The sequence below is a fragment of the Syzygium oleosum genome, unplaced genomic scaffold, assembly GCF_021117445.2.
Source record: "Syzygium oleosum isolate NSW1041296 unplaced genomic scaffold, Sole_v2.1 Sole_v2.02, whole genome shotgun sequence".
In the NCBI taxonomy this organism is placed as follows: Eukaryota; Viridiplantae; Streptophyta; class Magnoliopsida; order Myrtales; family Myrtaceae; genus Syzygium; species Syzygium oleosum.
The window spans coordinates 21,920,865-21,947,633 of NW_026607486.1; the positions used below are offsets into that span (position 1 = coordinate 21,920,865).

Genomic DNA, 26,769 nt, shown 5'->3' on the forward strand with positions numbered 1-26,769 from the left:
CAATTTTCAATTAGGGCTGCCTGGCCATGATGCCACTAGCCCGCCAAGGAAAAGAAACTGGCCCGAATCCTACTATCCATTAACGTTTTAGGTTGGGAAAAAAGTAATAAAACAGTCATAAATTTATTATATTGATATCAATTCAATTTTAAACCTTTCACTTGAACCAATTTAGTTATAAACTTTTTCACATTGATACCAATTCAATCCCTTCAGTCAATTTAGGCCAGAAATCGTTAATGTGGACACCGATCGTTCTACGTGGCACAGCCGACACTAACGTGAACAATTATTTATTTATTTATTATTTTTTCCTTTTTTCTTTTTGCCAGTGGCCCAATATCCAACATAAGGAGGTCATCCCTCCCTATTAGCAGTGCCTCATCTTCGCTGGCAAGTAGCTCGGGGACGGTCGTACACTCGCCCACTCCAACGTCCAGAAGGAGTCCACCCTCGTCCTCTGGCTTCATGAAGGCATGTTGATCTTTGATAAAACCCTAACTGACAAGACCATCATCACTCTCGAGGTTGCGAGCTTTGATACCATTGACAAGGTCAAGCCAAGTTCCAGGACAAGAAGGGCGTCCTCCCGATTAGCAACGCCTCATCTTTGTTGGAAAATAGCTCGAGAATGGCATGGTCAGGGAGGGTCAGCCTCGCTTGGATGAGGGTTGGCCTCACTAGGCCTCGGCTAGGCGAGGGTGAGGCCAATCCTAACCCAAGGCTGCCCTAGCCTAAGGGAGAGTCGGTCTGGCTAGATCTGGCAAGGGGGGCCTTGTCAGCGTTTGCCCTCACCCAGGCATAGCCTAGTAAGGTCGACCCCCGCCGGCCATGACCTGTGGCCACCGACAAAAAGAAAAGGGAAAGGAAAAAAAATAAAAAACAAAAAAATGTCCACGTCAGCATCAATCATGCTAAGTAGGACGATCAGAGTCTACCTCAGCAATTTTCGGTCTAAATTAACCGGATAGACTGAATTGGTACCAATATGCAAAGGGTTATGACTTAATTTTGGTCCAATTAAAATGTTTAGAACTGAATTGATACTGATACAGTAAGTTTAAAACTTTTTTTTTTGGGGTACTTTTCCCTTCTAGGTTGAACCCGGAAACGTGCGTAAACTGTTAACGGGCCGAACTTGGGCCGGGCCCGTTAACAAAAAGCCTCTCGCCGGCCTCCGCTTCTCCCTTTGCTTTCGTTCCCCGTTATTTCCGATAAACCCGAAAAAGCGGAAAGAGAGAAGAAGCAGAGAGAATTCCATTTCAACCGGAATTTCGCGCCATTCGTGCTCGGCTCGAGCCCGATGCGAAGCTGACGATGCTCTCCGGCGCGTAGCAGCAATGGAAGCTGAGGGAAAGAGTGGCGCGAGAAGTAGAAGAAGGAAGCCCCTCGCGGACCTCACCAACGCCGTCTCCCGGCCGGAGCTCGCGCCTCCTCGCAAGCCCGGCGCTTCGCCGGCTCCCAAGAGGATCGCCCCGAACCCTAGCTCGTCCGATCCCGCCCCTCCTCTCCCTTCCACACCCGCTCGCCCGATCGCATCTTCTTCCGGTCAGTTTTTTGGATTCCGTGTTCCGATTGAATGTCGCGGTGTTTTCCGATTTCAGCGTCTTGGTTGAATAAGGTTATCGATTCGTGTTATTTCGAGTTTCGAGGATAGTTGGCTTTTAGCGATTGTTAATTGGGTGATCGGATTGGTAGAAACTTTGATGTGATTGGATTAAACTGGCTCATTGTAATTTGAAATGCGTGAGATTGCTATACCTGAACGGAGTATCCAGTCGTCAATGAAATTGGGGCCTCATTTGCTTAACTTGGTACTTTGTTCTTCCAAAATGTTTCGCTGTTCAGGGCATGATGTTTCCGAGAGGTCTGTGTTCCGTACAACTTATAGCCGCAGAAAGCCGGCGGATAAAGGCAAGCGTAAAGAGAAGGCCGTTGCTGTCTCTATGACCAGCTCTCCTGCTAGGAAGATCAGAAATGCGAGGTACTCGCCCTTCCTAATATATTGGGTTTCTGCTGTTAAGTAGAAGATTTGATTTTTAGCACTATGTTGAAAGCAAGAGGGAAAGAGGGTGAGGTTGATGTGAATGTAAGATGTGGGTTATGTCAAGATTCAGCAAGAACTTTAATTTTTTTCAACATTAGCTGTTTGTTGGGGTTGTAATTTCTGTTTTGGCCAGTACTGTTGGTTTCAAGTGGCATGCTTATGCCCTCTTTGTATAGTAGTAGTACAGTTAGTCTTATTGGAAGAAACCTGGCAATCAATGCTGGTTTCATGTGCCATATTTGAGCAGATAATTTGCCTATTGAAAGTCAGGATGTTTGACTTGATGACAAAACTTGCTGCTTGAGTATTATTATTATTACTTTTTCTATTTCATTAAGATGGTTGAATAGTACCTTTTTTCATCAGTATTGTGCAGAAGAATTGCGTTGTCTCTTAGCGAAATGACTTTCTTGTTTGTAATTCTAATTTAACTTCAATGGGCATGTACATCTGTTCCCATTCTCCATTTTCAACGATACTTTTCTGGTGTTTGCTTCTTTCCTACACAGGAACAAGCTTAATGATGAAGGAGATGGTGCTGGATCCAAGTCATGCTCTATGCCAAATAAAAGGGTATTCTGTCAACATTCCTTTGCATTTAAAGTAATCTATTGCACGTATCATATCATCTCTTTTGGCTTCCTCTCACCTCAACCCTTGCTTGTTATCGTATATCTCAGTAGATAGAAGAACAGTGACTGGACAGCGTTTTTTGCTCAATTATGTTTGGGATGTTGACGCAGAAGCTGCAGAGGCCACCATCTAGGAAAGATGTGCCTGATGATGCCTTGCAAGATTACATCAGGCAGAAGAAATCTTACTTTGAAGAGATTGATGCATTCGAATTGCCAGAGGAGGAGGTAGCCTCAGTTAATGATTTGGACTAAATGGAAGAGATACGGGAGATATCAGTGACCAGACCGCTCAAGTATAGGTGGTGATGTCTGTACAGTCAACTGACAGTGTAATACTCGACTACTCTACACAGGGATTTTGGTTTTGTAAAGTGTACATATGTAGTCTTACTCTGGAGGTTGTAGAATTTGTCCTGCGTATTCCATGACTTGATCATGGAGTTTTGAGATAAGAAGAGCTTTTGTATAGTATTGATTACTAATCAGAAATTTGCCTATGCTTCACCAAGGCAATCCAGGCTGCTTCATTCTTACACTTGGCCGTAGTTTTAGCAAATCACCCAAATGCTAGCAAACTGTTTGAGGGAAGCTTGTCCAGCAAGTTGTTTATATTTGGAGAGCACTGTCTGGCCCTGATGTGTAATCAACATGTTCTTGTTAATTGGTCATTACAATCTTATCTCTACTTTCCTAGATACATAGTCATATTATCAGTTTTTAAAAATAGATTGCTATTTGCAATTGAATGACTGATTGGAATTTGCTGCGTGCTGCTAACAAAAAGGAAGACAGTGTGGATCTTAATACTGGTTGAGCGAAACAGACAAGCTCCTTTATTTTTCAAGCAGCAGCCAGTATTTAGTCATGAAGACAAGACACACGATGACAAATTATTAAAAGATATTATCTAGCCCTGATTTCACTTCTGCATTCATATGCGGCAGTTTCAAATTGCATATCAGCTTCATACTTAATTTACTTTCCTGCAATTCTTTCTTATTTGACCATTGCTTCCTTTGGCGGGCTTTATTTTGCTCATTTTGATCATTGCCTTGGCAAAATCCTTGAAAAATGCTCCCGAGTCGCATGCGTACGTCTTGACCAGTGAACCCACAGAACTGCCGTTGAAGAGCTCTTGATCAGAGTGAAGAAGGCCCTTCTTCTGCAGTAAATTGTTGAAGTAGAAGTTGTCGAAATGAGTCGGCGTCTGGATGTCTAGCCTTTGAAGGACATTATCATTTCCACTTTTGGGACATTTCATCCGCAATTTTTGGGCAAAGGTTGCATCTATGTTCGAGTCATTGTAGATCCGTCCTCGGAAGGAAGTGCATCTCGCTAGGCCGATGGTATGTGAACCTGTCAATTTGAAAACCGTCGTCAGCTGATAAAGTACATCGATGTCACCAAACAAATTCACGATAGATGCTGAATTCTGGTTCTTTTCTTCTGATTTTTTCTTGGATGTAATGCCAGTGCAGGGTGATGATATGAAGTTGAAATTACCAGAAAGAGCCACCATGTTCTTGACCGAAAGACCCTGAGCAGAGAAGCTGGTTATGAGAGCACTGAGATTAGAAGTTGGTGGAGGTATGGAGGTGTTAGCAAGGCTCCTGCTAGCAGTAGTGGAGTCGTTTCTTCCTAAGCCTACGTTCCATGAAGGACCTCCCAACTGTGACCATGCCACACGAGAGTATGTTACTAAACGAAAACATAGAAGAAATCTGAAAATATTAGATTTGTCCGAATTTAGCTGTCGAGGCAAAAATGTAGTAAATTAGAGTCGACATGTTCTCATCTCTTTAAGTTGCGAGACTTTTTAAGGCAACGAAGAGGACTTGCATAAACGACTGAGTCGCGAGCAGCAAGAGCAACAATATCTGCACAGGAAACCACTCCGGGGCACGCCTTCTCTAGCCTAGCCTTGATGGCGTCGATGACTTCGAACCCTCTCACGGAGTTATTGTTCGGAGCTGCTGTTTTCTCGCCCACAAAACTGGGCGTGTCGTCCAACAATATCGACGCATCGCATCCCTGACCAACATTTAGACACACAACATCAATACTGAGGAGAAAGGAAAAGAGAAGGAAAACTTTGAAAGGCTAGTGAATCAAAGTGGGATCGTTTCACAAGGAATCTCTAGAAGACGTAGGCTCACATTGACGAAGCAGTCATGGAAGTGCAGTCGAAGCAACGACGCGCCCATGCGGGTCTCGTTCTTGATTGCTTTTGCTACTCCAGCTCGAACAATCGCCAACGCTTTAGGGCATGTTGATTGATAATAACTCGGTGAGAGCTTGCAACTGGCAGTGGCGATAACTGAAGTGGCAACGACAAGGATGACGAAAAAGTCGAGCATATCGCGTGGAGCCATAACATGAATTATGGTATGTTCCTGTCGAAAACCAGCAGGGGCACACACACTCAGATGAAGTTTCTTTGATCTCTATGGTTTACACCGAATCTTGTTATAACGTAACTCAATGATTGCAATGAAATAAAGCTTGAAAATAATAGCTCCTTTTCCGACTTTTTCCGGGCAGAGGAACACTGATTAGATGACGTCGCATCGAGAGGTGATAGTTCTTTTCTAGCAGGTTCACCGCCAAAGTTTTCACGGAGTGATAAGGCAAGGGAGAACAAGATTGCATTATTTTCTGCTTCGTAGTACTAATGGTAATGGTGCATGGATTGGGAAAGTTCACGCGTCTGTGTTCTGGGACCACAAAAGCGACCCCCTTATCTACTGAAGAAAAGTGATCGATTACAGTCTGACACCAAAACTATATTAAGATTCGTTGTACAATCACCATAAAAAAAGAAAATAAAAATGAGAGAAAAAATCGACACATAATGTTTTATCTCGGTTCACCTTTAAATTACGATTACGTCCATCAGATAATTCCACTATAGTTAGCACCTCATATTTCTCTGTTACATCCATCAACTATAAGAGAAAGATATTATATATAACGGTAACTATTCATGGGCCCAAACATAAACTATTAATAAAATACAAACTCAAGCTATAAAAATCCTCTGGCTTCTTATTAATGGGGAGTATGAACCATACTCCAACAAACTACAGTGTTAAGCCCATTGAAATGCACAGAAATGCATAGTTTTCACATATGAGATTTTTGCATTACTATGACTAGCTTACATTCAAGGTCATACAACGCTTATTTTATTGCCAAAATTTTTTAACGAATTACTTTAGTGTCACTTAATTTCTTAAACGATAACTTATGTGCCAACTTTGATTGAAGACGCCAAAAATCTGACGTACCAAATTTTATCATTTTTTTTACTAACGTGGCTCACTGATACTTTGAGTCAGCATCAATAGTCTTAACACGTCGTTCAGCAAGTTTGCCCCAAATTTAAACCTTAATCGGACAAATCAAGCCATTTCCCTCTCCTTCAGACCCTAGTTTGGACAGAGGCAAAACGAATGGCAATTTGCAATTGAGAACGATGGTATATGTCATGCGGAATGGTTCATTCTTCGGTGGTTGTTGACAGTAAGCTGTGGATATGGGGAAAGGACGGCCGACGCCTAGGGCTTGGTCACGAGGACCCAGCCTTCGTGCTGACTTTAAAGCCTAGCCTGGACGGTGTTCGGTGCATTGCTCTGGGCGATCTTCACTCAGTTGCGTTGCTCGGTTGAGTCTTCACTTAGTGCATTGTGTTTCTCTCTTGAAGTGATTGGGAGTGAAATCTTGTTGCTATTGAAAGGACGCAACCTCAAACACAATTAAAAAATCAACTCCCAAAAGTCTCCATCAATATCACTTTGGCTCTATTAGCGACTGACTAAGGAACCTAAAAAATTTGAAAAGGAATGGGACGAGCAACCGCAGCTTAGTGAGTAGTACATCTATTTTAAATAGATCTAGCAGCCACAATGCATATTATATATATAAGTATAGAGCAATACCAGAAACTCATATTCCAACTCTTTAATATACATATCAAATCATATATGAGTTGTTTCATTGCAACAAGCTTTAAACGATTCATAAATACTCATTTAAATTATCCTCTCAGTTCAAACATCAGTGGTCAAGTCCATTGATCAAAATCAACCAAATCACATGTTAATGGTCCATTTCATCGACTAATATCAAATCACATGTCAATGGTCTATTCCATCAACCAAACTTGTGATAAAATATCTCACCATGATCACGTATAACGTCCTAAGAAAAGGTGACCACGCTCTCCCTATGGCAAAATCTTCACCTATATTGCCGGTGGCTGGCCCACAAGGATATCCTGATATTAGTATATGCATATCCACGAGCCCCCTTAATGGGCTTACTTCTATATTGAGTTCCAACACAAACTTACAACAGCATTCTTCACAATTCACAAATCAATTCGGAATCTAATCACAAAACGGTTTCACAAATCAAATATATAATCTTTCTCAATTCCATTCATTAAATAAAATACATTTCACAATGCGTTTCTCAAACCATTTTGGAATTCATTTCATAAACCTGTAATATTTCTAAACAGCTTTCATAAAACGTTTTTAAACTATTCACAAATAACTGAAAAGTAGTAAATGCCCGATCCAATATTTTATGCAACAAACATGCTCTTTCGTAACTCATAATATATTGAATCTTTATCGTTTTCAAGACATGAGTTTACAAATTCATAAAATAAATAGCACTACTCACTCGAATCGATAATCTTGTAATTCGTGCATTGCTCGATAAACAAATAGTGAAGGTCACTCGAATCGATGATCTCGTAATTTGTGCATTGCAAATCAGAATTGAATCGGCTTGGCGAGGTCCTGTAGCATGTATGCACAAAATCACCTTTTGTTTTTTCTCTCTTTCCTTTTCCTTTCTTTCTTCTTCTTTTCACTTGCTTTTCCCTTTCTTACGCGCGTCTGTCGGCCTCTTCTTTTCCTTCTATAATGGGCCGAACATCCAATTTTTTTTATTTGTGGGGCCACCCTTTGACAAGTCAAAATATTACCCATCCTATGTCTCATACATAGAGAGCCCTTGCCGAGATTGGTGGAGGGGTCGAGGTATGGGAGGAATACTGAAAAAGCTTGAGATGATGAAATTTGCAAAACTTGAACAAATCAAAATTTGCAAAGCCTGAAGAGAAGAAATCTGGATGACACAAGTATCCAAGCATTTTAAGAAGAAGAGAGATCACACGGTCCACGTGAACCTCTCCAATTATTTGAAGGGTTCAGATTTTCTTTTTATTTATAAAAAATCCACGTAGGCATTAACATTCTGCAAAAAAAAGCCACGCAGGAATTTTCGCCGGAATTTGTCATCGGAGATACTTAATCATTTTTCTTCCGATATGACATTGAAGTGATCCGGCGAAAAATTTTAGCAATAAAATGAATACTGTACGAAAGCCATGACACACTCAATTGTTCTTTTGTCCTTGCATTTAGCATGTGTAAAGTGTTAATTGTGGAAGTAGAGATTACCAAGTTTCTGTCATTTGAGAGAAGAAGGTGACCCTACTTGATGCTTTTTCATAAAGCGATTCTTCACGAGGCAACACCACCCAATCGTTTTATTAGTCTGTTGCCCTTCACTTTCGCGTAACATGTGGTCAATCTCGGTGTCAAATCACGGGGCAAAGACCCAGATGAAAACAAATCACGGGGCAAAGACCCAGATGAAAACAAATCACGTCGGCCCTCATGTGGACAGCAATAATGGTGATCGGACGATTCGACGTGCATGGGGGTCTAGACTATTTGTCTGTTGTGTTGTTGTCATTAATGTGATTGGATAAATATAAAATAAAGTTGGTTCGAGATTGTTTTTGTTTACAAGAACGAACCGACACAACATTTCGTGAAGTGGTTGTAAGAATTTTTTTGATGTAAGTTAAATTAATCAAGATTGTAATTTACCATATTACGGGATTAATCTTATAAGGTAAGATTTAAAAATTCTTAATTAGTTTAATATGAAACTGACTAGTATGGACCAGATAAAGCGCGGCTTGTGATGAAAGGGCTCGTGGCTTAAAACTCTATAAATAATACTCAAGTCTCTCTTTTAATCCTAATGCACAAATTATCTCGCATAAAGAGCAGTTGCAAGAGGAGTCGTTATCATTCCGCATCAAGAACGATAGATTCCAAATCAAGTGTGCAAACCCCTTTTACTCGATTATATGTGTTCTGAATTCTAGCTATGGAGATTTGGGTATCGTTTATCACGGCCAACAGTGGTATCTTGCCTTCTGTGTGATTCTCCGTGAATGATACCTTTGACACCCTTTCTAAGGTATGCAAATTTCTTAACCCGCTTGCATTTAGCGACACTATTAACTTCACTCATTTTCAAGTCGATGACTCAAGTTCATTTCTTCCCTATTTATCCCGATTCCCTAAACTATCTTCTTTTGTTTTGTATTTCGAGAAGACGATAGAAAGGTTTAAGAGTTCACCGGCTTGTTTATTCGGGTGCACGTCAAAACGTTCGGAGGGTTTTCATCGTATATTGAGAGTAGGACGTCGTCAATCATTGCATGCGGACGCGATGGAAATCAACTCTAAGGTGAGTGCTAATCATAGCATGCCTTGAATCTGGTTTTATTCCCTCGCTCATTCTTTGATTTTCTGGCAATTTGTGAAAAGAAACTTGGGGGGCCGGCTTGTTCTTCCCTTATCAGGGACCGTTTTGTGCTGCTCATCACTTCATCTCTAGGGATGGTTTTATTGCCGTAGCCGGAGTTCGCAGTAGGGACGACGCTGGTGTCCTCCGTAGCTCCTTTCCAATTCTGCACTCATAAATTTAGTAGGACAGAAGGAATTGTCTCCAGGACAAGGCCGTCTCTGAAGCTAAAAATATCCCTCCCTAAGAGTTATCAGCGACGGCATAGATTTCGTCACTATTATGTGGGGCGAGGTCGTCCCGTGATTTTCTAATGATCTCCATCGCCAAAGATTTTATTGGGGATGAGCTTTACCGTAGGGCTGTCAAAAAAGCCCGGGCCGGCCCGACCCGGACTGACCCGGAAATTTAGGGCTTCTTCAGGTCGGGTCTCCTTTGGTTCGGGTAAGACATTTAATTTTCGAATATCATCCCTATTTAAGGCCGGGCCGGTCTGGGTCAGGCTTTTTTTGACAGCCCAGCCCGTGACTTAAAAAAGCCCTAGCTAGACACATACTACTAGATATAGATAGTACACTGTACTGCACGGCCGCCTCTCTCTCTCTCCTTCGACGACGAAGACCAAGACGCTGCAGGGTCGCAGGATCTGAGCGCCGAAGCCGCTCTCTCGATCCCTGTTCGAGGACCACGACACGGATAACAGTGGCCGTCATCCCGGTGGCGACAGCTGCTACGGCGACGTGCGTTGTGAGGACTGTGGGTCGGGAGATTCTCGCGACGAGTTACTTCTCTGCACCTGTTCTGCCTCCGGCCGGTCCTCGTGTCTGTACCTAAATGGTCGTGGTTTTGTCCCCCTTGCACCGAGCGCAAGCAGCTCAAATTTCACTACGTATTGGGAACATCTGGGGTTGTTTGGAATTCTGTCTTATGGGCAGAGAGAATCTGTCTGGTGTTTCTTTCTGAATTCCGATTGTCTTGCTGTGCCGGCGGGACGACAAGTTGCTGTGTGACACTGATGTTTTTCGTCTGGGCAAGACCTTCTCTGATACATTTTAGGCATGAGCTAGCGAGAGGGCAAGAAGAAAAGTGTGCGTGATGTGGTATATAATGCTGGGGCTAGCTATGTGATTGTGACTGATGGGTTTACAAGTGCTAGTGGAAAAGGTTCGGTCTTGATTAGTTTAGTACAATTGAACTTTCTCATATCATGAGGATCGGGAAAAGACAATTCTAATTTCGAGTCTAAGAGTTGTTCTTGGCTTTCGTTGCTTTAGCTTGATTTTGTTGTTTGATCTGATTCAGGGCTGATTTTGTTGGTTGTTTTGATCTGGGTTTGGCTGGCTTCTTGAGTTCTGTGTGTTTGCCTAGACTGAATCGTTGGTAACTCCATCTTGGGAATTACTGAGCCTGTATCTCATTGTAGAGCATATTTGCTTGTTTCTGTCCAAGGAAAGTAGCAGTTTCTAACCATTTCCTGCCCTATTCAGGATGAGACATTGAGAAATGCTGTTGCATATATTTTTTGTTATTACACGTGAGAAAGAACGCTTGGAATTGCTATAAACACACCAATAACATTTCGAGGGATTCCATGACTATTCATATTTGAGGTTGACACCCATCTCAAATGGCAATCTATTGAAAAAAAAGAGGAAAAAAATAAAAAGAAAACCCGAAACCCGGACCGACCCGACCCGACCCGTCTCTTGGGGTAAAGGCTGAATAGGGTTTTGGGTTGGGTCGGGTCGGGTCATAGCCGACCCTGTTGGTTTTGGGTCGGGTCGGGTATTATGAAAACCCGACTCGACCCATTGACACCCCTACTTTTTTTTTTTGGTCAAGAACGATAATACTTTCGTTTAACTAGGCAATACAAACGGCCCCATTAAATGGGCTTCCCAACATAAAAGATCCAAAAGTGGAAGAGGAGGAGATACAATCCAATTAGATGGAAGAAACTTGCGTCCGTGGGCTTTTGCGACCCAGTCCGCAACAAAATTAGCCTCCCTTCTACAGTGCTGGATCCGGAGCTTCGAGAATGATTGGATCATAGCAGTACAGTCAGCAAGGAATGGACGGATCTCCCAAGGAGCAGACCTCGGATTGAGTATCGCATTTACTACCAACAGGCTATCTGACTCAACTATTATGTCCTCAGTTTCTTTCCTTTTCTGAATCAAAAAGTTGAGGGTTTGATAAAGTGCCAGCACCTCAACCTGCAGAGACGACGAAGCTTGGACATCCCAGGTGTGGCCATCTATCAATTGACCTCTGTGATCACGGCACACACAGGCCACAGCTCCCTTCTCCGCCCCCATCATGTAAGCACCATCTATATTTACCTTCAGAGTTCCAATTTCCGGAGGAAGCCAAGTCTGGGAGGATTCGTTGAGGGCATGTGTGCTGTTCGTGTTTTGCAAACCCCATGAGCATGAGATTCTCGAGGATGCGATTGCTGTATCCACCGTAAACACCGGATCTGGGTTTAGTTTCCTGAATATGAAATTATTCCGAGCCTTCCACATCTGCCAAAGGACCGAAGCAATTACCTCCAGATTGGGTGAGTTTGCTCTATTTTCCATCAGATCTATAATCCATGCTTCCACTCGTGATAAACCCTGTGATGGAATTTTGATATTCAGTTGTGGGTTTGCCCAAACTTCTCTTGTCCAGGGGCAGTGCAAAAATAGATGCTCCGTCGATTCTGGAATGCCATCATTACACAATTCACATACTGGATCAGGTAAGATTTTCCTTCGAAAGAGATTCTCCTTTGTAGGAAGGCCATTTTGACAAAGAGACCACATGAAAAATCTAATTTTGGGAGCTATTCTCATTTTCCATATTCCTCTCCAAAGGCTGCGTGGTACTTGGAAAGAGGAGGAAGCTGAGTTATGATTGTTGTTTTGGTCTGCTGCCCTTAAGCAATTGTAACCACTTTTAACTGTATATTTGCCGGTCTGTGTCCCTGTCCAGATGATCTGGTCTGATATTGCTTGGGGTCTGATCGGTGTTGATAGAATTTCTTTCACTGTTTGATCATCGAAACTGTCTCTTAAAAGCTGAGTGTTCCATGTATTCTCTTCCCGATTTATAAAGTCAGCCACCAACTCTGGTTCTCCTCTAGGAGCTGGTCCTCCTATTATTCCCCTACGCAGCCATTTATCTTCTCTAATACGTACTTTCTTGCCATCTCCCACAGACCACTGCACCTTTTGATGAATAGCGTCTCTTCCTACTAAGATACTTTTCCACCCCCATGAAGGTCTTGAACCCTTCTCCGCTCGCCAAAAATCCCTGTTAGAAAAGTAAATTCCTTTGAGTACCTGACTCGACAGAGAAGATGGGTTTTGGAGGAGCCTCCACGCCTGTTTGCCTAACATTGCTTTGTTGAAAGCAATTAGGTCTCTGAATCCAAGCCCTCCGAAGTCTTTCCTCATTTTGAGTAATTCCCATTTTTTCCAATGCATACCTGATTTATCCACTGAGTTTTTCCACCAAAAGGCTGCGATTTTCTGTTCCACCGACTTACAAATAGACACTGGGAGCTTAAAAATTGACATGGCATATTGCGGAATTGCTTGAACCACTGATTTTATCAAGATTTCTTTACCGGCTTTGGAAATAATTGATTCCTTCCACCCCTCTAATTTAGAGTTCACTCGCCCCAATATCCAAGCAAACATCTCCTTCTTTGAGCCGCCCCAATCCGATGGAATCCCCAAATATTTCCCTATCCTATCAATCACCGGAACTCTCAATTCTCTAGCCAAGTTTTCCTTCAGCCTTACAGGACAGTCTCTACTAAAAAAGATGCCAGACTTGTTGAGGTTGATAGCTTGTCCCGAAGCCACGCAATATTGATTCAGGATATTAGCCAAGTTTTGACATTCATGTAACTTCCCATCCAAGAAAAAAATAGAGTCATCCGCGAAAAATAGATGAGAAAGTATAGGTCATCTCCTGTTGAGCTGAATACCTCTGATGTGTCCAATATCTACGGCATTCTTGACAAGTGTGGAGAGTACATTGGCCACCAAAATGAAGAGGTAAGGGGAGAGTGGGTCCCCCTGTCTAAGACCCCTCGAAGGCTGAAAATACCTTGATGGTTCTCCATTGAATTTAACACTGAAGGAAACCGTAGTCACACACTCCATAATCCAATGCACCCACCTTACGTGAAACCCCATTTTGATAAGACAAGCCTCTAAAAAGTCCCATTCTACCCGGTCATAGGCTTTTTCCATATCTACCTTTAGAACAGCCTGAAATTTCCTCTTTCTCTTTCTAATTCTGAGATGGTGGAGTACCTCTTGCACGACTAGAATATTATCTTGAATTTGCCTCCCACTCACAAACGCACTTTGCTCCGGTGCAATAAGATTTGGTAGCCAAGGCTTAAGTCGATTAGCTAGCACCTTTGAGATAATCTTGTAGATAAAGTTACACAGGCTAATAGGACGGAACTGCTCGAGTCTTTCAGGATTGGGTGATTTGGGTATAAGGGAAATAAAAGTCCGGTTTAAATCTGGTTCCAACCTCCCGGAAACGATAAAGTCGTTTACAGCCTTGAAGATATCTTCCTTTAAAATCTCCCAGTGGTGTTGGTAAAACAACCCATTTAAACCATCCGGACCAGGAGCTTTAGAAGCCCCGAGTTGGAAAACCACTTCTTGTATCTCTTTTACCGACACCTCAGCCACTAAACAGTCATTCATATATTTTGACACCACACGCGGACAATGTGATAACACCGGGTGGAAGTCTCGAGACCCAATTGACTGATATAATTTCTCAAAATACTCCACAGTCATCTCCTTCAATCAAGTTTGGTCTCTCGTCCAAGTACCATCCGAACTTTGCAACATTGTTATTCTGTTCCTTTGTCTACGCTGGATAGTAGTTGCATGAAAATATTTTGTATTCCTGTCCCCCCATTTAAGCCAATTGATTCTGGACCTCATGCCCCAATACATTTCCTCTTGTATCCACGCTTTTTCAATTTCCTTTTGGAGATGACAAACCCGTTCCCTATCAAAGGAACCACTGGAATTATTTATATGCTGCTGAATTTCCTACTTCAAAGTAATAATTTTTTGATGGCCATGGGAAAATCTATTCCTGCTCCACTTAGTGAGTGCTAGAGACACATTCTTTAACTTTCTAGGGAGGCTAGTGTCATTTAGACCCGAAGACGCCCATGAATCAGATACCACGGTATGACACTCCTCATCCTCCAACCAATATACCTCAAATTTGAACTCTTTTTTTCTTTTCACTCGCTCCCCCTTGAATTTCAACAGTAATGGGCAGTGGTCCGAACCTATTGCGGGTAATGCGAAAACCTCAGCTTCCGGAAACATCAATCTCCAGTCCATTGTGCATACCGCCCTATCCAATCTTTTCTTCACAAATTCCTCTCCTTCTCTATTATTAAACCATGTGAATGCACAACGTTTACTCTCCAAATCCATCAAGGAACAATCATTAAGAAACTCGCGAAAAGAGTTCATTCTATAATATTCAGCAGTCCTTTTCCCAGCCTTCTCCCAATGATAGAGAACCTCATTGAAATCTCCTACACATATCCATGGCAGGCTATTAAAGGAACTGATATTTTTCAGCTCTTCCCATAGTCGTAACCTGCTTTGATAACATGTCGAAGCATGTAGACATGTAATACGCATCTTATTCCCGTTGTCCACCTCCTCGCATATCATATCAATAAACTCCGCATTTTGTTTCACAATATTGAGGGACACTCTTTCATTCCAAAACAACGCTAAACCTCCTGCTATTCCTATTGGGCTCTCCACACAGCAGAACGGAAATTTCAATCTGTTCTGAATCTTCCGGACCACTCTCTCCTGATTTTTGGTTTCCATTAGGAACACTATATTGGGCTTTTCCTGAGTCACAAGGGCTCTAAGAGCATGAACTGTCAGGGGATTGCCCAAACCCTGACAGTTCCAGCTTATGAGCGTCATTTGTCACTTGGTGGCTTATTAGGGCTAGCCACCAAAGCCCATCTTCCGGATCCCTCCACTTCAATAACCGGGGTATCCATCAGCTTAGTCTCATCTATCCCCTCTTTTGTGCTGGTCTTTGGCCCATAAGGACAAAAACGTGTGCTTTTTTTCCTATAAGACGCCTTTGAGTTCCCAGAAATCTTTAGCTTCTTAGCCTTCAACGAGCCCCCCTCCATACCTTGACCTTCCTGGTTTGGAAGAAAACCAGAGTTCTCAGGAGTCATCTTGTTATGCAAGACCATTACTCCGTCTAAGTTTCGTTTACTCAAGAGTCCTGATGTTTCATCTGTCATAGCAGTATCCTTTATCTCCGCTACTCCTTTACCTTTGCAGCAGCTATTTGGCTCAAAAGTGACTAGCTGGGTTGTCATCCCTTGTGTCAGGGGAGTAGGTTCCTCCTCTTCTTCTGTCCTCTCCTGTTTCTCGTAGAATGCTTTCCAAAACGGGCTATATTCCGACACTTCAGCTCGAAGCCACTGACCATAAATTCTTTCTTCTTTCCTTTCCAGCTTCTCTTCATCAAAAGGAAAATCTTTGCAATGCATGGCATAATGACCCAGCCTTCCGCACGAATAACAGAAATGATATAACTTTTCATACCGAAAATCTAACCGAATATTCTTCCCTTCCATTTTAATCAACTTCCCAGTTTTAAGGGGTTCCAGAATATTAATATCCACTCTAGCTTTCCCAGCTCGAAGTGAAGTCCCATCTTTAGAATCAACTTTAGCCTCAAGAACTCTCCCTATACTCCGGGCAGCTCTACTAATATTCTCCTCCGTACCCCTCTCCAAAGGAAGACCAAACACTTGAACCCAGAATGCACAAGTATTGAAATCATAACAATGTAGAGGAGTATTAGGAATCCAGGGTTTGAGAATAACTAAATGATTTGAAAATAGCCAAGGCCCATTCTCTAAAACCCTGTTTTTTTCCCCCACATTTCTGAATTTGAACACAAATAGCCCGGCTTCCCTTTGTGATATTTCCACAGTATCAACACGCCAAGCTCTTTTCATAGTGTTTTGGAAAGCTTGAAAGTTAATGGATGGGTTAGACAGTATCTTACCCACCAGGATGAGTTTACATTCCTCTACTTTTTCCTTTGGAGCTTCATCATCCCATGTCTCTATATAATCTTCTGACCATAGCCGCCCCATTCTTTTACAGAGGGAGGCCAAGCGAGCTGCTTCCACTTCTTCGTTGCCTTCCATTGTGCCACTATCGGACTGATCCACTCCAAGACCGCGCAGAGGTCACCCGGAGGACAAAAAAACAGAGACCAATGCAACAACCACCAAGCCTCTGGAGGAAAAGGCTGGTTCTAAACGAGATGGAGAGCAGAGGAGAAGAACTTCGGTGATATGTGAAAAAGAGAAGTAGTGTATCTGTAACCAAGGTTTTAGGGTTTTCGATTAAAGAAAAGGCAAGGGAAATCTAGAGTGAAGAGATTCTGTGCACCCCTACTTTACCGTCCCCAATTAGGGAGCGTCTTGTGAGTGAATTCCAGCGTTTGTATGCCTTGAGTCGTTATTACGGCTGTTGCTGAAGATGCACGCTAGGGACGGGACTGCACTGTTGTCCTTAGTTGCTCCTTTTCAATTTTGCACTCATTATTTTCGGCGACGGAAGGAACCGTCTGTAAAAAGCGTACCGGGGAACAAAGCGACCGTCCCTAATAGGGACGTGAAAAGGAAAAGGAAAAGAAAAGTGAGGAGAAAAGGCAGTAAAAATCATCTCATTGTAGCTCTAACATATCGTTATTAGGAAAAGTCACATTGATCAGAAAAGTAATTAAAACCGTCAGGTGCATTTGGGAGAGCTTTGAGGAAATGAAACATTTCTCCAAAGATCTACGACTCAATGTGTATTTTACTCAAAGCCAATACCGTTTGGTTAATTGATATTTGATGTATTTTTTGTAAAGCAACTTTGAAGTGAAAAAAGAACTAAACATAGGCACGACTTCCAAAGAATGAAGAGGAAACCATTGTGGAAGAGGCCAGGAGAAACATTTGGCGCCATCGCTTACCGAAGCACCCCGCCGGCGGCAATTGAACTATTGGTGAGACCAAGCGAGTCAACACCAAAAGTTTGCGCAACCTTAGACGGCCTAGGCGAGATGACACCGAGGATCGCACGACCTTAGTGACCTAGATCGTGCAAACCCAGACCTTAGCAATCGAGACCCACGACTGTCTACGACTTTGGTGACCCTGAACCACCCTTGGTGACCGTTAGTGAGCCTTGCGAACCCTCGGCGGAGCATCAGATTGGCAATCTGAATCTGGAGCTAGAATGCTAATTTCAAATCGTGCGAACCCAACTTTGTCAATTTCGGAATCGCCTCGACCCTCAGCAGCCTCTGCGAACCTTGGCGACCCATGGCCACCCTCTACAATAGTTGACGACCTAGGCGAGGCGACACCGAGGGTGGCGCGACCTCGGCGACCTAGATCGCGCCTTGACCCTCCTCAGCACCCTACGCGACTGTCGGCAACCCTTGTTAATCCTCAATGACTGCTTGGGAGCCTCGCGTGACCCTCAGTAGAGCTTCAGACTTGCTGCCCAGATGAACAATTTCAAATAAGGAGAACCTCCAGATCCGGAACGTTAGTTGCAGAGAGGGAGAAGCAACATTTTCGGAATGATGAAAGCCAATGGCTCCAAGTTGCATTGAGATTTCAACATTTGCAAAGCCGAACTTAGGCCTTTGCGATTAGGTTATGGAACGCCTTGACAAGGCCTTTAGAGGCTTAGGCTGCGCATGACAACTTGCCAAATAGTATTTGATTCTGTTCTTTTGTTCCCAGAATCAGTTTGGGAACAGAAATGCGTTTGTTTAATTTTTTGATTCTGGGCACAATTTTGTCAAAAATTGTTCCCAGAATCAGTTTTGAAGCAGAATCAAGAATAAAAAAAAAGTAGCTTCTTGATTCTGGGAACAATTTTGAGAATCAATATTTTTTCTTCTTCCTTTTCTTGGTTTTTAATTTAGCTTCTAATGTCCGGCCAGAGGACCGCCCTCGCCGGATCTGACGAGAATAAAATATTTTAATAAAAAATATTTTACCGGCCATGGCCGGCGACCAGGCCATGGCCATAAAAAAGAAAAAATTATATTTTTAATAAAAAATATCATTAATAAAAAAAATATTTTACCTGCCATGGCCGGTGACCAGGCCATGGCATAAAAAGAAAAAATATATATTTTTAATAAAAAATATTATTAATAAAAAAAATATTTTACCGGCCATGGCCAGCGACCAAGCCATGGCCAAAAAAATAAAAATGCATATTTTTAATAAAAAAATTTTAATAAAAAAATTTATTAATAAAAAAAATATTTTACAGGCCATGGCAAAAAAAAAAGAAAAATATATATTTTTAATAAAAATATTTTAATAAAAAAAATATTTTACCAGCCATGGCCGGCGATCAGGCCATGGCAAAAAAAAAATAAAAATATATAATTTTAATAAAAAATATTATTAATAAAAAAATATTTTACCGGCCATGGCCGGCGACCAGGGCATGGCCAAAAAAAATAAAAATGTATATTTTTAATAAAAATAGTTTAATAAAAAAAATATTTTACCGGCCATGGCAAAAAAAATAAAAATATATATTTTTTAAAAAAATATTTTAATAAAAAAAATATTTTACCGGTTATGGCCGGCGACTAGGCCATGGCCAAAAAAAAGAAAAAATACTTTTAATAAAAATATTATTAATAAAAAAATATTTTACGGTCATGGCCGGCGAGCAGGCTATGGCCAAGAAGGAGGAAAAGAAAAAAAGAAAAGAAAAAAAAAGAAAGAAATATTAAAATATTTAAAAATATTATTAATAAAAAGAAATTTTGTGGCGTTATCAAACGCATTTACTTCTTTTTCTATTCCGGGGATGGAATTTTGGGCCGTTAACAAACGCCTTAAAATGCTCGGAATCAATTCGGGCACGAGAATAAAAAAGAATCATTTCTTAGCAGAATCTGTTCCCAGGCACAGAATCGTTGTCATGCGCAGCCTTAAAGTCCTTTGGAAAAGTTGTGCCGAACACAACAAGCATTTAGAAGTAATAAAAATATATAGTCTATTTGGGTCAAGGGCACTTTCGGTGGATATCTAATCACCATATATTTTGCGGAGAAATAGTAGGAAAACTTAAAAGGCCGGCCCATACATAGAAGGCCTTGATTGCAAAACATACCTTAAATTAACAAAATTAACAAGATTGGCGAAGTCTGCACCCTTGGCCCACCAAGAAAATTTTAAAATTGGATGTCGAATTTGACTCGCATCATTCATTGCTGCCCAAATATCTTAGGACATGAGTAGGAATTTGTTTAAGATACACTATTGTTGAAATCGGAAAATGAAATGAATTATTATCGCTTTTTAGCCACATATAAACGGTATGGATTTCAGATTAGTGTGCATTTAACATGCTAACATAGTTGTCATCTTGTACATGTTTACATCACTTGTGGAGATCATTTTTCATTGCCAATGAACCAAATTAATTGTATGTACGGAAATAATAATCAGGGCGTAAAATCGGGTTGTACTAAAATTTTGATTCGTAAAATTAATATGTTAATTAAGTAGCGGGACGGAAAAGGATAAAATGGTGAAAATCATGCATCCAACCACGGAAAACCACCAAGGTGCATCACACATCTAATTACAAACCTAATACAGTTAAGCCCCTGCTTAGTAGCTAATCCATTTGTTACTTGCCTCATAATCCCCAATTATTGCTTAGTAATGTAACATAAAAATTTAATTGACGTGGACCGTTCATGTTGGCAATTTAAATTAACCATTTTTAAGAAGCATGGAAGCATCACAAGGTTGATCATTTCTGAAGTGTTTGATTGAACTTCCTTTTTTTTTTTTTTTTTTTTAAGCATGTATTCTTTTCTCACTATCATTGTTCTTGCGACTTTTGCAGGGAGGCCATATCTTTGGAAACCCTACATATTCAGTTGACAGTTCAGTTTCATAGTTTCATCCGCAAGAAGAGGGCAATTTAATGTTTCCACTTCAACAAGAAAGCTGATATGGCCGGCTAGCAAAGAATCGGAGAACAACTCCCGTCGCAAAATCTCCGATATCCTTTGCTAGCTGGTATCTATAGTAACTCGACATTTACCAACTCTTTCAGAAACTTTTGTACCCCGAATAGTAGAATTGTCTTAGTTACTTCATAAAAGAATGTAGACTTGGTCCCGGTAAAATCAACCACTTGGAAGATCAAATAGAAACCGACAATAGGATCCTCCCGGAGAAAAGACATGATTCTTTGCCTGATATTTGTATGGCCCTCTGAACAGACTCTTTTAAGTTAATAAGCATGAATTCCTCCATATACATTGCATCGCAAGAACTTTCTGTAAGTGAGGTTTATGATGGTTAATTCAGAAACTCCGCAATTTGCATGGATGGAGCAATTTCCGCGGATGATCTGTAGAGATGCAAGGTTCGAATACCACATGCTATTATAAACAAAGAACAGTACTAGCGGCTTCAATCTCTTTTATGGTGGGCGCAAGATAGACATCGTCCCCAACCAATTCCTACACATCGGGGTTGGACCTAAGCATAGATGGGGTTTGGCCTAGGTTGTTCTTTTGGTAGTGACGCTTGCTAGTTGCCCTCCATTGTCTGCAACAACAACCTTAAATCCCTTTTCGTTCCGCAAGAAGCTACCCTCCACGCAATCAAGAAGACGGTGCTGTGTCAATCAATATTGCTGGAATAAATGCTGAAAAAGCACGAATTGTTTGGACATGGTTGAAGATGAGACGGACATGAGAATCAAACGGTCAATGGGCATTCGATCTTATTTTGAAAGAGAATAATCACGAAAAAGCATACTGGAAAACTCCTTGAGGTCAGAGATGCTACAATCTACAACTAATTAGCTGCAAGTGCTTGCTTGAAGATTCGAAAAAGATCGGTATCTAAACATTAAACTCCATGACGATCGGTCCATGCCCGACGATGTACCAAGATCGGCTTTTCGGAGCCATTCCACCGATGCTTGTGGTCCTCTGCCACTGTACATGCACTACAAAATTGACCCTAGCTGTGCATTATTTCTGGAACTCCATTCGTTCTTGGAAGCGATGGCAACGACATCAAGGTATCCTTTCGTGTCCGATTCTTCTTTCTAACTTTTGACCCGTTCGATTCATTTGGCATTTCATCTTCATCAAACCGCTCTTTCTTCAACGATTAGTAAGCTAATCTTCTGGAAACCGAGAATGGACTTTCCATTTTAAGAAATAATGAGCTTGATGGAGAGAAAACCGATGGATTTTGACCCGTTTGAAAAGTTAGGATTCTCTTGACCATGATATAACGACCAGATATACCCCCATAAACTTCATAAATAAGGGGAAAAATACACGAGTTAAATCCTAAGTGGTGGCCTAATCAAGTCCACATTCTTCCATGTTCAATACTGTACCTTTTTTTTTTTTTTTGATAACCAAGGATCCGCCACCATTCCCCAGGGACGAGCCCGTACAGGTAATCGGGGTGCCTAGACCTCGGGGGAGACTAGCCCAGCAATCCACCGCTAGGGCCCCCCACTTAAATTACGGAACCGAGCGGGGATTCGAATCCAGAACCTCTGAGAAGGAAAGGAAAGCGCCCACCAACTCGGCCGTACGCAGATGGGTAAAAACTGTACCTTTTTTTTTTGGTAAGGTAAAAAAAATTTTTTTTTTTTGGTAAGGTAAATACTGTACCTTTTTGTTCATATATTTGTGGAGAATCTCAATGTTCAGGCCAAATTATTGAAGAACCTTTCTTTTGCTTTTCAAAGATTGCATGAAAACAAAAAATGTTCCTTCGTTGCATCATTTCTTCCATATCAAATCAATTTCGTGAAAATCATGGCAATTCCACTCAGAGGAACCTTGAAAAGGATGAAGTACTGTTTTGCGCATGTGGGGAATGTCGCCTTGGATGTAATCTCGAGGGGGACAAGGTAATCGATACCAAAAAGCCTAGTTTACATATGAAACAGCCCTATCATAAATCCAGAAATCTCATTGGACCTCGCGTTTTTTGAGGGTTTGAGAAAAGCCGTGGAACGACCCTTTTGCTTTTGTCAATCTAATTCAACAAGACACTGATTCATAGCTAGAACAAAATTCATATGAACAGAGCAGCCAACTACAATCGATTCCATGCGAGAATTGGCTTCTTATGTGCAACTTCATGGCCTGAATCTAGCCACGTGGCTTCAAATGCGACGCCTTATGTGTCAATATCATTTTGACGCAGATTCTTATCGACAATTGACTGTGTTTCTGGAAGATGATTGTTGTTTTTGCTTGGCCAAAAGAGACGCGATCTCATTGGGTTCAACTTGCAGAAGAACAGCGGAACAGCACAGTGAGTAAACATGTAGGGAGCTCAGAACGTACTAGCTCAGATTCCTTCGAGGAGGATGAGAACATGTGCTTCTCCTAGGGACCTTATGAAAACAAAGTGACAATTCGCAGCAAATGCAAGTAGTCCTATGTACCGTACCAAGTGGGGCATCATTTGCAGCCCCACCCACCACCCATTGCCACGACAAATGCTACCTCACGAGAATAACTTTGATCGGCTCGATCAATAATGGACACACACGAACCGACCAGGTCAACTGTCGAATCTAACAGCCCTTCCTTAATCTCTCGTTCATGAACTTAAAAAACATGAAGTTTTCTTCGATATGAACTGATTGAGCCGAGATAGACGATGGAAAACCTAGCCGGACCGAACGAGTTCAAGAAGGAAGCCAATTGCCGAGATCACCCGCCCATCAGCGCTTCGAGCCTAATCGTGGGTTGAGTATTCGCCTGAAAACCCTTTCTAAATCTTTCATACTTTCTTGAGCTTGAAAAAAAAAATTTAGATGATTTTCTCTAGGGTTTGTTTTCGATATATGTTGTCGAACAAAGGGGAAATTATAAAAAAAACTTTAAACCTCCTGTATTTGTGCCAAGTCAGTCTTCAACCTTTTAATTTGGCCTATTTAGTCATTTCAATCAATTTTGACTGGAAATCGTTGATGTAGATACCGACCGTCCTATGTGGCACAGCTAGTGTAGGATGGCCGGCATGTTACGTAGGATGGCCGGCATTGACGTAGACAATTTTAATTTTAAAAAAATTTATGAAAATTTATGAAATTTTTTATAACTTTTTATTTTTTTGCTTCTCCTTTTTGTTTTCTTTTTTCTTTTTACTTATATCTTTTCCCTTTTTATCTTCTAAGCCCAGTAGCCTAGATCTGGCAAGGGCTGCAAAGCCCTCGCCGGTCACGAACGAGGGCTGCAAAGCCCTCATCGGCCACAAGCCCTTGCCTAGGGTCGTTGAGGGTCGGCTGGTGACTCTCGCTGGACTTCATAGAAAAAAGAGGAAAAGAAAGAAAGAAAATAAAAAAATAAAAAATTCTTAATTTTTTTAAAAAATTAAAAATTATAAAAATTATCTATGTCATTGCCGGCCGTTTTACGTGACACTGCTGGCGTCCACGTCAGCGAGTTCCAATCACAATTGGACCGGAAGGATTAAATTGGCAAATCGTCAAAATGTCTGGGATTAAATTGGCCAAATTAAAAAGATTTAGGATTGAATTGATATAAATACAATAGGTTTAAAACCTTTTTGGTAATTTTTCCGTCCAACAAGGCATTGATATCATTTGATAGAGAGAGCCCTCACCAGCGGGAGTCAACAACAAAAAGTTGGGACCAAATAAATTTGTACAACCGAAAGCTTAAAGCTTATTGGTGAGTGGACCAACAGAATGCATTATATAGGTTGGATGCTGGGAAATGAAATGATTCATGTGGTCACCATACATATCTTCCCCCCTTTAGACCTTGCCACACCATTGAATATACCTCTACTCCTAGACAGATTCGCCTGAAGCTTTCCCTAAGTGTAGCATTTTTTACATCATCTCCAACCAAAACATGACCTCGCGTGAAATCTGATAATGATGTGATACTCTAATCACCGCGGGAAGATTCTAAGATGTCTTGTCACTCTTGTCACTGGTTGAGCCTCGCCCTCGCCAGTGGTCGGCGAGGGCTCGCCTCTGGCCGTTTGTTGGACCTCGGTGACCGGCCAGAGGAAGAACTGGAGGAAAAAAAAGAAAGAGAAAGAAAAGAAGAAAGGGAAAAAATTTAGAAAAATTCGAAAAATATTATTAAAAATTATTCACGTCAGTGTCGGTCGCGCCACGTAGATGGCTGGCGTTCATGTTAGCGATTTCTGGCCAAAATTAGCTAGATAGATTAAATTGACGCAAATACACAAATTTTATGACTTAATTGGTCAAAAAAAGATTTATGAATTAACACGATTGTAATAAATTTATGATTTTATTGGTAATTTTTCCTTTCCCGAGAAGATGAGTAAGAAAAGTTCAGAGTGGACTTTTTTTTCTATTAGTCACATTTAGTATAATTTATGATTTGAATTATGTGGATGGACAGTAGTCAAACCGTGTAAAGATGCACGATAATACCCTTGTTTCAGAGGATCACATCGATCATGATATCAAGTCTTGTTTTCCTCAAAGAGAAACAAATTTACCTTTTTCTTTTCTTTTCTCAAAACCCTAGATTAAAGCAGGCCTTTTGCTTTTCTTGCTTTTTAGGTCAAATCAAGAACTTTATTTTACTGACATCAGCTTTCTCTCTTTGGTGGCCTTTCCGATTATGATCTTTTAAGGCACCACTTAATTCGAGGGACGCGGGTTAATTTGTGGTCATCTTCAAATTCCATTAGCAGGTTTTTGATATGGACTTCATTTTAGGAGGAGCCTCACAATAAAGTGTAGGATTGATTTCTAATTAAGTAGCTTAAATGCAATGAAAATTCCACCGGTTTAACTAAAACGAACCAAAATATACACTCGTGAAGATCAACTGAAAAGTGCCTCCGGGAAAAAAAAACCAAAAAATACACTTGTAAATATTAATTGAAAAGTACAGCAAAAAAAAAAAAAGACTAACTGAGAAGGCAATCCAAGAGTCATAAAATTGGAAACAATTATTTTTTAGCTAAAATGATGGGTCATCGTAAGTCATAACAATACACTTTGTTAAAATATCCTACATTGTTTGACAGTGAGGTGTATATGTTCTTTAGACCATTTTATTTCGCGAAAAATGAGTGATTTAGAAAACATTTTCTTAAATATGATGTCTTATATCGCATAATTAGACAATAAAAATGTTTTCATTATCAATAATACTTTATATTTAAATATTTTTCGTGAACGATGAAAATATTATTCGTCATTCATTTTCGTAAGCGATATAAGATATCATTTTTAGGAAAATAATTTCAAAATCATTCATTCTTCACAAAACAAACGGAACCTTTATATATACGTAGTCTCCCTCCTTGCATTAGTTTAAGCTTCTTGTTTGGTATAAGAGACGAGATCTGCTCCATCCGCGTGTGATCTCTCTCCACCTATAACTCAACCTTTCGGGTTAGACTTTTTAATACACTAAATTTCGGGCAATGGATCTAATTATTAGTTCTATTCGTTTTGAGTTGGGGCTAAGTAGGTGTCGATCATCCCTATTTTTCTTTCTTTTCTGGGTGAGTCTACTGTACTTGTCGATGAATCTCTTTTCCTCATTTCTGCGTATATAGTAAAGGAAAAGAGTAAGCATCAGAATCTCATGAATTTTCAGAAGCTGGGAAGGGAGATGAGGTTTGCCATCGATTTCTAGAAGCCCGGCTCTCTTTTCTGCTGGGCTTTCTGGCAGACTTCCACCGGCTTGCTACAGAGCGAATGGCCATTCCTTGGGCGAGTGATGCGGTGACCCGTGGCGGATGGACTTCGATTAATCCTCTCTAGTGGGCATGGAATAAAATCCATTATAAATTAAAAGAATGGAGCGAGGCGATTAGCATCACTATATCTTTGAATTTTATACAAGACTGTAGCGTACGCCACGAAATATTTGATTCGAACAAAATTACTCTACTCACTTGTAAGTGCACGAGACGTAAGGGCAAGCATGGTTCCGGGTAACACGGAACCAAAAAATCGGGCGGGTGGGAACTTGTCTGGTTCCAGGTTTCAGGTTCCAAAAATTGAGAACCTGTTTTGACATGTAGATTCCAGGTTCTAGATAGATAGGACTTAAAACCTAGAACAAGTTTCTGTATTTTTCTTGGTCTTTTCGCGTGATCCTACGGTATTTCATGGCGTCCGATGATGAGTGTATAATCTAGAACCACTAGTTTGAGCTTCTATTTTATGACTAAGACTTTCACTTTGTTAATGTTTTACATTTTTATGTATCTAAATATAAGTTGTGGTAAATACATTATAGCAAAAAATGGTGATCATTAAATGTGATAATTAATTGCAATCATTCAATTAATAATATAGGCGGAAC

General features: G+C 41.0%; 2 protein-coding genes and 1 long non-coding RNA gene across 3 annotated transcripts; 2 read left to right on the top strand and 1 right to left on the bottom strand.

Moving 5' to 3' along the window:
• The first annotated feature begins 1,208 nt into the window (after window positions 1-1,208).
• Window positions 1,209-3,190, top strand: LOC115673226 (uncharacterized). Its single transcript, XM_030595330.2, has 4 exons — window positions 1,209-1,548; window positions 1,849-1,984; window positions 2,557-2,620; window positions 2,791-3,190. Exons 1-4 carry the CDS (start codon window positions 1,341-1,343, stop codon window positions 2,932-2,934), a joined length of 552 nt encoding a protein of 183 aa, XP_030451190.1. The 5' UTR covers window positions 1,209-1,340; the 3' UTR covers window positions 2,935-3,190.
• A 302-nt stretch (window positions 3,191-3,492) lies between these two features.
• Window positions 3,493-5,206, bottom strand: LOC115673225 (peroxidase 4-like). Its single transcript, XM_030595329.2, has 4 exons — window positions 4,839-5,206; window positions 4,522-4,713; window positions 4,186-4,351; window positions 3,493-4,038 (listed from the first exon to the last, which is right to left on the bottom strand). The coding sequence occupies exons 1-4, from the start codon at window positions 5,052-5,054 to the stop codon at window positions 3,653-3,655; spliced, it is 960 nt and encodes a 319-aa protein (XP_030451189.1). The 5' UTR covers window positions 5,055-5,206; the 3' UTR covers window positions 3,493-3,652.
• Window positions 5,207-9,008: 3,802 nt separating this feature from the next.
• LOC130135788 (uncharacterized) lies at window positions 9,009-9,638 on the top strand. Its single transcript, XR_008815021.1, has 2 exons — window positions 9,009-9,243; window positions 9,359-9,638. It is a non-coding gene; the product is annotated as an uncharacterized LOC130135788 (long non-coding RNA).
• Window positions 9,639-26,769: the final 17,131 nt, after the last annotated feature.

Coding starts and splice junctions, on each gene's coding strand:
- LOC115673226 (XM_030595330.2), top strand. CDS start 1,341: ATGGAAGCTGAGGGAAAGAGTGGCGCGAGAAGTAGAAGAAGGAAGCCC. Junction 1,549..1,848: donor CCCGATCGCATCTTCTTCCG/GTCAGTTTTTTG, acceptor TTCGCTGTTCAG/GGCATGATGTTTCCGAGAGG. Junction 1,985..2,556: donor AGGAAGATCAGAAATGCGAG/GTACTCGCCCTT, acceptor TTTCCTACACAG/GAACAAGCTTAATGATGAAG.
- LOC115673225 (XM_030595329.2), bottom strand. CDS start 5,054: ATGGCTCCACGCGATATGCTCGACTTTTTCGTCATCCTTGTCGTTGCC. Junction 4,714..4,838: donor TCCATGACTGCTTCGTCAAT/GTGAGCCTACGT, acceptor AATGTTGGTCAG/GGATGCGATGCGTCGATATT. Junction 4,352..4,521: donor CTCGCGACTCAGTCGTTTAT/GCAAGTCCTCTT, acceptor GCATGGTCACAG/TTGGGAGGTCCTTCATGGAA.